Consider the following 11,270-nt stretch of genomic DNA (forward strand, 5'->3'; position numbering starts at 1 on the left):
CGTTACCGAAAAACAAGTATTGAAGGAAGAATTTCTTCACCACAGGTGTAGTGACATCGTGAAAGGAGTCTTGAGTCATCATTACACTTCCACCTGTTAACGACGAAGTCAAAATCCTTTTTCAGTGGCCAATTGGCCATGACCTTATCAATGCCCACGATGAAGTAATTCCTCCATCACCGTGGTGAAGGGCTTAGATATTTATGGTAGGTGAAAAAAAAAAAAGAAGAACGTTACCTCTTAATGTGTGCTTACGCTAAGACATAATGGATGAAAAAGATCGCACTACCTACGGTGAAGATGCTCACATACGTCCTTCTGTTGGCCACTCCTGCTGGCGTTTATCTACGCCATCTTGCCCCAAGTTAAGGGCCAGTTGCGCAAACCTGAAAGGCCGAAGCCACCAATGACCAAACACCGGAAGCTGGTGGGGATCATCAGCTCTGTTGAGTCATGAGTCTCCAACTCGAGTACTCCGAGTTCAATCAGTTTTTATTTCCTTGCGTTTTTAATGATATCATAACGGTGGAATTTCTTATTACATGTTCTTTTCTTCTGTCAGTTTTTAATCAACACAGAGAAGAGAAGTACCAATACCTAGAGTTTCGAACCCATCAATTAAATTCAAAGCACAACCAACCTCATCATTCACACAATCCGAAACTTCTATCGAAAAACAGACTCAGATATCCTTAATCCTCAACCGCTATCAATGGCTGATCACCCCGACGATTTAGACGAACTCCTCGATAGTGAGTTCAAACCAAAAACCCTTTTTTTTGTTTCTTCCTCTCAACCTGTTTGTCACCCTATCGGTTTGGTTATTGACCATTGAATGTGGGTTTTTTAATTTTCTCAGGCGCTTTGGACGATTTTCAGAATCTCAATCTTAATTCCTCTGTTCAAAGGTTTGAACTTTCCTCGCTTTTAATCTTTACTCGAAGTTCCGCAGTTATGGTCTTGGATACCTGTATTTGAATTATTGTTTCATTCGTTTAGGAGTGAAGATGGTGGTGGAGAGAAGCCTGCTTTGGCCGGTGGGGTTCAGGGTTTGGGTGGTGGGTTGCCTGATTTGAGAAGTAAGAAGAAAGGGAAGCAGAAGGTGGCCAAGGAATCTCATGTTTCAGAGGCGCTTGAGAAGCTGAGGGAACAGACCCGGGAGGCTGTGCGGGAGTTAGAGTCGGCGACAGCAAAGGCCGGTGGTGAAGATTTGGGGAAGGACAGAATGATGGAGGATTTTGTTAAGCAATTTGAGGAGCTTTCTGGGTCTCAGGTTTGCTTGAATTCTGAATTGAGATCTAGGGTTGTCTTGCGCTCAATGTTGTGCTGCTGGATTTTGCGTTTTAACTGTTCTATTCATTCTCTTTTCTTGGAATTCTGTTTAGGTTGTGGTTGTCTTTGTGAAATTCTATCAGTGTGTTCAGTGCAAATCAATTTAGACTCACTCAAATTGGTGGACTACACTTTCTTATGACATACCAGTCACATGATTCTGTTAAGAGCATCCAATTTTAAAGAATTATGGGGTGTCTTCTAGAGAGGATTTGATGCCTGATGCTCAAAGCATAGGTTTGTACCTGTAAATATGATGATCCAAGTCCCCTTTGGTTCACCCTTTGAGTAAGGAATCCGCTCTACATTGCAGTTCCTGGTTTTCTTTGATATCATACTGATGTTGGATAGAGGCTAGGATAGCTCATGGTGGCTGGTTGTTGGACATCTACAAGCCCTAGAATTTACAGAATAAAATCTCAGCCAGTTGTTGGGTAATGTCCTTGCTCTGTGAAAGTTAACCCATTGATGAATCCACTTTTTTTTGGGGCAAAATACAAAAAAAGGCCAAAAGATTGTTTCTTTGCAGAGAAACAGCCAAAAGCTTCAACGCCAATAAAAATTGGATGAAATCATGTAAAAGCATTAGAGAAGTCAGAAGTGCATAATCTTCTCATCCTTCACCAAAAGAATTCCGTATGTTTAAGCTTTTTTTTGAGTACGGCTTCTCAAATTCCTCTTCTTTGTGCTGTAGTCTCCCTACTTTTGTATCTTCCGAGTATGAGTGTGTTATTCTCAGTATGACCACAACTACATCCCAGAAGTTCTAAGCCTCAAAATTTCATGTCTGATAATGCATAAACTCTATTTGAATTCTTCTCTTATATATCTAGAAACATACTTAATAATTGAAATAGGACTCCAAAAGGAAATTAACCTTTAGGTTTAAAGATTCCAATTACAGATAAAGAGAATTTATTCTTCATGTTTCACTTTGACATAATGTTTTTCCCTCTTATGAGGTTGCCATCATGTCACCGATCTTGCAACCCACTGGTTGAAATCCTTGTGGTCATTGACCTGTGGCTTGAGATATTGTTGGCATTGCAGATAATTCCTCTAAATGAGATGGTGCATGGAGCATCTATCAGTCATTACTTTTGGAATGCATGATGTACTCTGGCCAAATTGTCTTAAACAATTTTTTAAAAACATCTTTAGCTAGGTAACACTATTACAGAAGAGGACTGGAAATTTTATATATTGTCCTGCAATGTAACTTAACTCCCTGGAGTGAAGAGATGCAAATTTCAAGTAAAACCATTAGTGTAGTGGGGAGCAATACTGGAAAATTTTATTCTGTCCAAACTTCTAAATTGAAGACATGGGATTCTTGTTCTTGCATTTCACATAGCTAGATAGATAAGAGGCTCACATAGACATGCACAAATGCAGGGAATCACCTGCCACCAACCAAAGCTCCCGCTGGGGGTGGGATTACTTTGTTTCTCTTTCTTTTTTCCTTATTGATTGAGAAGAATAATAGAATAAGTGTCTTTTTTGGGGGGTAACAGAACAAGTGCCTTTAATGACCCTTGTGAAGAGAGTAGTGAAATTATCTATAATTTAACATTAATATATCAATTCTTGTTTTTGTTTATACCAGCTAAGAAAGAAATTATTAAAAAAATGAAAGTGGGGTTGAGGAAACCCTAAATTACAGACCTATACAAGGCTAATCCAGCTAAAAGAGACTTAAAAGAAAGACATTTCAGTCTTCCAAATATATATTAATCGTATGATTTATGTGATTAAATAAATTTTAAATGGAATCGAGAGGATAGTGATAGCCCCAAAGCAATTTATCTTTGTTTAAAATCCTTCTGATTTTGATGTTGATTGTATTTCTCACTATTTCTTCATAATAGTGTTCAAGTCTTTTTCAATGATGAAACTTGGGTGGTACATGCATTGATCACCAAAATAAGACCTTATACTTTGATGAGTTACCCAAGCTAATGAATAGACGTTTGGATAATGTTGTTGCTCAAGGTAATTCAAATTTTGCTCTGCAAAAACTGCTTTAATTGATTCCCCAACCATGCTTCATACATGCGGACAGATTGAAAAATTTAGTTGCATTAATGCATAAATGTTGCTTTGTATTTAATTGGTATCACTGCAAATGATAAGGCTCCTTTGGGTCTTTCTGTGTCGGTGGTTATGCTTCTTTTATCAAGTATGCTTTATGAAATTGATGGTAATTATGTGGTGAGAAATGACAGAAGCAAATTACTGTTCTAACTTTTTGTTTTCTATAATATTGATTGGATTTAAAATTCTTTCTTTCCATTTTTGTCTCTCAGTCAAGATTTGCTTTGTACAATTTCCTTGATTTTGAGGATATATATATCTGTGTTTTATTCTACTGTGTAACTTTTGTTTGCATAGGACATGGAATCTATTGTGGAGACTATGATGCAGCAGCTCTTGTCTAAGGAGATTCTTCATGAACCTATGAAAGAAATTGCAGAAAGGTATCCAAAGTGGTTGGAGGACCATGCATCCAGTTTGAGCAAAGAAGAATATGATCGCTACAGTCGCCAATATGAGCTCATCAAAGGTCTAAATGAAGTTTACGAGAAGGATCCTACTAACTTCCCCAAGATTGTTGAGCTCATGCAGAAAATGCAGGAATGTGGCCAACCTCCTAATGATATTGTGCATGAGCTTGCTCCGGATCTAGATCTAGCCAATCTTGCCCAATTGTAAGTGTTCTATGGTAATTTGCATGACTTTTTTTTTTTAAAAGCATGTGGGATGTTCTTTTAGATTTTTTTGTTGTTTTTTTTTATTTCATTTTTGTTGTTTTCTTATGTTTTGGAGTTGGCTTTGTGTATATTGTGCAAACGATTGCTTATGATAATCTCTCCGGTCCAACAAGATCGCTAGCTGGGTCTGTAACATTAGTCAACAAAAAGAAAGCACATTTAATTTTTTTTCCCCCATCGTATGTAGATTTTGTTGGGTATCTTTTCATTAACCTTGGTACCATAGGATGCTGAGGATTGTTTTCTTCTTGAAAAATTACTTAGACACCACCTGTACTATGGCTCAATTGCTTGACAGCCCTAAAGTTTGAAACTATTACTTGAAGCCCCATGAAACCTGACGGTGTTAGGCTGCTGTTAGTGGTTGAATAGAAAAGACAATTTTACCCTTATGAGAGCAAATTACTTGGACACCTCCTGTACTATCGCCAGAGTTGATCATCCAGTCAAATCCCATATCAAAGACCTGCTAATGCTTGGATTCCCAGTTCTTTATCCTATGTAATTGTGAAGACAAGTAGTTTTTAATTCCTCCCAGGATCAATAACTGTCCTTTGCTTCTATTAGCAAGCTGTGCTGGTGCAAGCAGCAATGGTCCTGCTGCTCTAACTTCCTGCAGCCACACTCCTGCTGCAACCAGCTACCAGCTACAAGCAGCAACCAGGAGCTGCTGAGCTGCTAACTGTTTCATTGCGTTGTTTATGAAATAAAAACCGCTGAGGAAGAAAATATAAATTAAAAGGCCCTTCCACCCTGATTATAATGCCTACTCGTGCCTTGTATGGGTTTTTCCTCTTCTAGAAGCCGGATATTCGTGAACTTTGGTTTCTTTTAGACATCATTTGCATGTGATCCTATCTGGAATCCTTCGATACAGCATGTTAGGTGATGCAATTTAATTCATATTTGAATACGAATTGTCATTCTACATATTTGTATAAGAGATTGTGCTCTGTACTATTTCATCCCTTCTTCCTTGTTCCAGTTGTGATAATGTTAAAAATATGTGAAATATGTTTTCCATCGTAGTGATGACAAAATTTTTGGTTTATTAGATGTATAGCTGGAATTCTCTCTGAACTTGGGAATGGATTTTGGAAAGACATTTGATGAAAGGGTGTAGGAATTAATCTAAATGGGTGATGAACCAAAGGTTATAGTTTTCTTGCTTGATGTTTGAACATACTACCTCAATAATTCATGTTAAGGGAGTTGTTTTTTTGTGGAGTTGTTATTTCTGATGTTATGGATCTTCATTTGTATATATTATTTAGTTTCCTAGTAATTTTTTGGAGAATATATGAACTACACTTTGAAATCTCAATTTGAGTATGAACAAACTTGTTTCTGCATTCACGTGGTAGCTTGTTTCGTAATTTGCTGTTTTTCTTGCTATCTCTGCTTTGATTTGCCTTTGCTGACATGATCTCCCCCTTTTTTGTTTTTCTCATGCAGGTCTCCAGAGATGCTTGAATCTCAGAACAACTGTTGTATAATGTAAAAGATGATTCAACCTCTCTCTCTCTCTCTCTCTCAATTACCTTTTCTTTTGTTTTTTCGAGTTCTTTTGCAAGATGTGGATAATAAGATGATTTCATTTGACCTGAATCCAACAGTATACCCCTTGCTTCCTATTGGAACTTTATGATATTTCAAAGTCTTGTTTGATGAGTGGCCGGTTCTTTATTTGTGCTGCGTCGAAGAATGATTATTTCATGCCATATGCTTTTCATTTGGCTAATTATCTGAGCTGATTATGTCTTGTTCAGCAAAAGTAGAAAAATGGTTTCACCCACCCAAAAGAAATAAATTAGAAAATAAACCAAAAATAAAAATTACTTTAATAATGAATACACAATTACAGATGGAAAACAAAAATTGACAAGTGAGTACAGGGAAGAAGAATTTGATGCAGTTTACAAATGAGAAATGCTTTACAGATGAATGCAGTTTTATTTATATTGAAAGAAAGAATTTTTTTTCTTTTTGGGGGTGGGGGTGGGGGTGGGGGTGGGGGTGGGGAGGGAGGGGAAGAACAGAAGAAAGATGAGTGTGGCTAAGCATCAGTGGGTGCAATCCAGTGCCTTCCATTGACAAAGCTCTTGGCAAGGAATGGATGTGCCAACTTGTAATCAAGCTCTTTAGCCCAAGATACCCCACGCACTGCTTCAACTCCAGGACCCCAGCACTTGTACACTCCGAAGAACACTGTCCTGCAAAACCAACCCACATTTCCATATTTTAGTTAACCCCATTGATGATACCTCAGAATCCCAGGTCTGACATTATCTTTTTTTTTTTTTTTTTTTGGGAAAACACTACTAAACGGTTGCGCCCCTCCATACCCAGACACAAGACGCCTGGAAAAGATGTCTCTGCACCTTTTGTTAGATGTCTGTGCATGCATTCTCATTGGTCAAGGTGATGGCACATCATTTTTTTTAGTGGTTGTAATTTCGAAGTAGAGAGAGAGAGAGAGAGAGAGAGAGAGAGAGAGAGAGAGAGAGAGAGAGAGAGGGTTTGTAATTTTACTTGGTCTTGCTGCTAGTGGTGTTGTCATTCCACTCATCCCAGCCACCATGGGCAACGATGTTGTCAAAGTAAGTGTAGGAGAAGACGATCCTGGAGTACTGGCCCATTGCACGGCCCACGTAGAGAGGGCCAGTTCCCGTCACCCTGCAACCCACGAAAGCGAACCCGGTTTTTTCTTCTGGCGAATTCCTATCTTGAGCCGCTATGGATCCGAATCTCGTCGCTATTGAATGTATCTCACAATCCTGCACGTACACATACATAAAATACACACCACCCATTCACCAATCATCTCATCAATCTATCAAAATATAGTGCCTCCCGTTTGAAGTTGGATTCCAATCTGATGGTCTCCTTTTTTTTTTTTATCAATATTTACTACACTTTTTAATGGTTGCCATGTGATTCAAGTTAGAGCTGAGAGGAGTTTCAGTTCTTGAGGATGACATGGGGAGTGTAAACAACAGTAATGCCAGTAGAAAGACATGTCGCTTTACAGCTCCATTTGTATCTACCTGAATTTGTAAGGTAAAGTGGGCCTCTTTCTAGTCTTCTTAATCTACTTTTCATGGGTTTTCACTTTCCCCGCTGTTGCAGAAAGTAAAGTACTACTGCACCTCACCTGCTCCCTTTCTTGAATACAACATTCGTGGGCATCTTTATCAAGAATCTGGATTCTCTCCCCACACGGTGATCTTTCCATTTGGTATACTATGCTGTATAGGTATTAGATCATAAGTCAATAGTGTATTAAGTGTTCTGATGCATACTCTAGATGTGAGTCGGATTTTCTACCTCACATGGGAGAGGCCCAATTAAATAAATTCTTCATCCCATCTAGTTTGAGAGCAGATCAGGTCCTCGTACAAGAGCATTCTCATATGGGCCTGTGGTGAACACATGGATTCCACTAAGTTCATAGATCGATGCAATTAAGAGAGAGATAGTGGAGTCCACGTGTTCCTTATAGGCTCTTACGAGAACATTCTTGTACGAGGACCTAATCCGAACTCATCTGACTTGAGTGTGGACTAGGTTTATTCTTGTACATAAACCTGATCCACACACATGAAATCCACTACACAGTTTTTTCTTGAGTAAATTCCATGTGTGTGGATAAGGTTTTCGTACGAAAATGAACCTGATTTGCTTTTATCTGATTCAAGGATAAGATGGATGGAGATTTCAATTCATTGACCCTCCCCATGTAGGGGCACGGGGCACCCAATGTGGGTAGAGGATCCAGACTCTTTAGATACCGTTTGGGTGATGAGATCCTATGTAAGGATAGTAACGAGTGATATCTGGATTACAAGTCAGAACAACTAATGCACCATTGACTCGTGGTCTAATACTCAATAGACGGTGAAATCCCACATGGGTAGGTCAAGTGGGGAGCCGGATTGATCCTGAGTTCCAAACTCAAAACAGCCCTTGCAATGAAATCCGAACCGGTCGGAGTGACTTTTAGGTTTCCAAGTTTCAGCATCACACAAACGAGAGAGAGAGAGAGAGAGAGAGAGATGGGGTTTGTAATTTGCTAACTTTGTACATGGATCGACCATTGCCGAAGATGAAGTCGATAGAGCCTTCGATGTAGCACTCCTTAAAGTAATGGCGCCCAGCGTCGTCGCAAAGTGTGTCTTGTGCACCGTAGAATCCACAACCAGAGAAGTAAGCCTTGTCTCCGGAGATACGGAATGCCACCGCTTGCCATCCTTCCATCCCCGGCAACGGTGCCGGTGCTGTGTTCTGCATGCACCACCATTAGGTCAATAAAAGTCAACAAATCCAATCATTAGGTTCCTAGTAAGAACAACTCACGGCAACATATTTTGACTTTTAAACCCTAAACTCCTAAGTTGTATTACCTCACCTTGAAGCTAATGTTTCTAGCAGAGAAGTGGTTGGCGAAGACAGAAATTGAAGCAGAATTATAAGTCCGCAACTGTTGACCATTAGCTCCACGGTCTCCTGCCCTATCGTGCCATTCAATCACTGTCACTTCCTTCCCCTCCCCTTCAAATGTTATGTATGGTTTCTTCGCCGGCACCACTACCTTCTCTCTGCTCCACCCAAAACCAATTAAGTATATAGGACATAATCCAAGAAGGAGAGAGATAGAGAATATTAGAGAGAGAGAAAGAGTTACATACATGTAGTACCCAGCTCTAATCTGAATTAGGACATTCTCTCTGTTGTTCTCAGGGACAGAATCAACGGCAGCTTGAACGGAGAGGAAATCTCCGGTACCACGTGCGTCCACTATGATCAAACGGTGCCCCACTGGTCCAATCCAGTGATGATGGCCCGTAACCTGCAATATTGGAACATGCAATAATAGTAAGAACAAAGTAAAGAATAAGAAGTTGGTGCAACCAGCCATTATTAGAATCAATAAATTCACAGAGAAGAAGAAGGAGATAATAAGAGATTAATTAAGAATGGAAGCAGCTAAGAATGTCTTCGCCGTATATGTCGCTGAACAAGAGAATGATCGAAGCCTCTCTCTTGGCTACGTCTAAGAAACTCTTGAGGATCGAATAAGTGAACGTATGGGTTAAGGGTTTGAGTTGTTTTATTTATATTCCCAATGTATGAAATTTCGGTCCAACGGTCGGGTAACTCTTCTTCTTCTTCTTCTACAGTTCTACTAGTTGATTAGATTCGAACCTCAACGGTCAAGTTTCTCAAGGAGAGGAAGAAGGAAAAATACCAAAATAAGGTAGGGAAGGTGATGGTCCAGGGATGGTATATAATGTTTTGTATTGTAGTTCAGAACTGGTGGACTGATCAGATGAGGACCACTTTTAACCTCGAAAGATCCAGTTTTGAATAAATGAAGGGAGATACTGGGCTTTTTTGTCTTTTTACTGTAAAGAACCAGGCAAGAACTAGAGAGAGAAAAATATTCTTATACTCTTTAGTAGGGTAATAACTTGAGTAGGGCCCACCACTGTTTCACTAATGATTCAGAGAGGTGCCGGTAGACCGGTGGTGATGACCATCCGACAAGTTCTCTTCAATCACGGCCAGGATCAGGGATCACGACCAGGTGGAGGAACAAATTACGCTGATGATCAAGTGCGTGGCAAACATGGAGAATTTAAAGTGGAGCCCCCACTTGAATCAAATTAAATAGTAGAGGATATATAGTGTGTAGGGTCACACTTCGATGGTAGCAAAGTCAAAATATGCAAAAACACAAAGGGTCCCACTCCCACTGGTTGACAGTGTGGGACCCACTGTGTACTGTATGTGTTCACGGGCTCCCGGAACGAGTACGGCTGTGTTTTTTGTCCGAGTGTCCCACATGCATTGTCTCTTTTGGAATATTTTTGGGACAATTATTGGTGTGACAAGTTTCAGGAAATCTCATGATATGTTAGCCGTCCCTTGGTTTCATGCTATTCATGCAAACGGTTTATTTTTACAAAAAGTTGAGAGAGTTACAAGATTATTCATTTTTGAATTTTTTTTTTACAAAATTTGTCATGGTAACAAAAATATCTAAAATTAGATTTTTCTTTATGAAATTATTCATCTAAAGTTTACCAAAAATCAGGTTTGGGTTTATAAAATTATCAAAAATAGTGATTCTTCATCTTCCACATATATATAATCAGGTATATTTTTTATGATTACAACTTTAAGTGGACAATTTTATAATGGAAAACCTAATTTTATGTATTTTTGTTAACTGAAACTTTTGATAAGTAATTTTGTAAAGAAAAATCCAAAAGTGAATAATCATGTAATTTTTCTTATAATAATGGTTAAAGCATAGGTATATATATATGCATAGAAATTATACGGAATGCATACAATATATATAGGGGTAATTTTATAGAATTAGACATTAATTTTTTGTACCATTTCTCCTCTATACATTGGATGGAATGATTACAATGGTAGGTGTTTTCATTGTCTTGATCTTTGTGGCAATAATATTTTTATCTTTTTAATGAATTAAAAAATAAAAAATCTTGTATACAGATTTACATTTCATAGTAGGTTTTTTTTTGTTTTTTTTGAATAAGTCATAGTAGGCTACTTGCATCTTGTTTACAATTTTGAGGGATTTAATTATAGAGTTGTCTAGTAAGATAGAAAATTAAGCAATTGAACAAAGGATATGTAGTGAAAAGAAGTCATCAATTATTCAATAACAAAATTGAAAGAAAAGAAACTCTTTGTAACAAATACATCCATCATCCTTAACATTTTTTTTTTCCAGTGGGATATAAGGTGATATATTAAGGGCATAGTGGTTTGATCGTTGTGCGTTAACGTAACAGTGCTTATAGATCAGTTCAAACATCAGAAAAGAGTGTTATATGATCAACTAATTCAACCATTGCTTAGTTGCATGGGCACTAACATGCAATAATTTGATTGTAGTTGATTTACAAATCAGCCAACTGTAAACCACCCTAATGGTTTCAAGGTCGGGGTCGAGTGGGGGATCCATTTGTAAGTAGATGGAAAATAACCACAATTATTAAAAAAAATAATAATAATGCAAACTTTTATAATTAGATTAGATTTTTTGAAATTAGTTAGATAAGATCATATTAGGTAATAATTACAAAAGCTTTTGTTTTTTTTGGTTTTTTTTGGTTTTTTTTTTTTTTT

The 11,270-nt window shown here is 38.1% G+C and overlaps 2 protein-coding genes across 2 annotated transcripts; one reads left to right on the forward strand and one right to left on the reverse strand.

Annotated features, from left to right (window-relative positions):
• Positions 1-420: 420 nt before the first annotated feature.
• Positions 421-5,774, forward strand: LOC122086449 (peroxisome biogenesis protein 19-2-like). Its single transcript, XM_042655258.1, has 5 exons — positions 421-752; positions 860-908; positions 1,000-1,273; positions 3,724-4,040; positions 5,559-5,774. The coding sequence occupies exons 1-5, from the start codon at positions 713-715 to the stop codon at positions 5,602-5,604; spliced, it is 726 nt and encodes a 241-aa protein (XP_042511192.1). The 5' UTR covers positions 421-712; the 3' UTR covers positions 5,605-5,774.
• Positions 5,775-5,921: 147 nt separating this feature from the next.
• LOC122086448 (probable pectinesterase 68) lies at positions 5,922-9,334 on the reverse strand. The gene is made up of 5 exons (XM_042655257.1): positions 8,792-9,334; positions 8,512-8,701; positions 8,181-8,387; positions 6,636-6,880; positions 5,922-6,316 (listed from the first exon to the last, which is right to left on the reverse strand). The coding sequence occupies exons 1-5, from the start codon at positions 9,019-9,021 to the stop codon at positions 6,160-6,162; spliced, it is 1,029 nt and encodes a 342-aa protein (XP_042511191.1). The 5' UTR covers positions 9,022-9,334; the 3' UTR covers positions 5,922-6,159.
• Positions 9,335-11,270: the final 1,936 nt, after the last annotated feature.

Source organism: Macadamia integrifolia, chromosome 8 (assembly GCF_013358625.1).
Source record: "Macadamia integrifolia cultivar HAES 741 chromosome 8, SCU_Mint_v3, whole genome shotgun sequence".
NCBI classification, from domain to species: domain Eukaryota; kingdom Viridiplantae; phylum Streptophyta; class Magnoliopsida; order Proteales; family Proteaceae; genus Macadamia; species Macadamia integrifolia.

Coding starts and splice junctions, on each gene's coding strand:
- LOC122086448 (XM_042655257.1), bottom strand. CDS start 9,021: ATGGCTGGTTGCACCAACTTCTTATTCTTTACTTTGTTCTTACTATTA. Junction 6,881..8,180: donor ATGGTCGATCCATGTACAAA/GTTAGCAAATTA, acceptor GTGTACGTGCAG/GATTGTGAGATACATTCAAT. Junction 6,317..6,635: donor ACCACTAGCAGCAAGACCAA/GTAAAATTACAA, acceptor TTGGTTTTGCAG/GACAGTGTTCTTCGGAGTGT.
- LOC122086449 (XM_042655258.1), top strand. CDS start 713: ATGGCTGATCACCCCGACGATTTAGACGAACTCCTCGATA. Junction 753..859: donor TTTAGACGAACTCCTCGATA/GTGAGTTCAAAC, acceptor TAATTTTCTCAG/GCGCTTTGGACGATTTTCAG. Junction 4,041..5,558: donor CTAGCCAATCTTGCCCAATT/GTAAGTGTTCTA, acceptor TTTCTCATGCAG/GTCTCCAGAGATGCTTGAAT.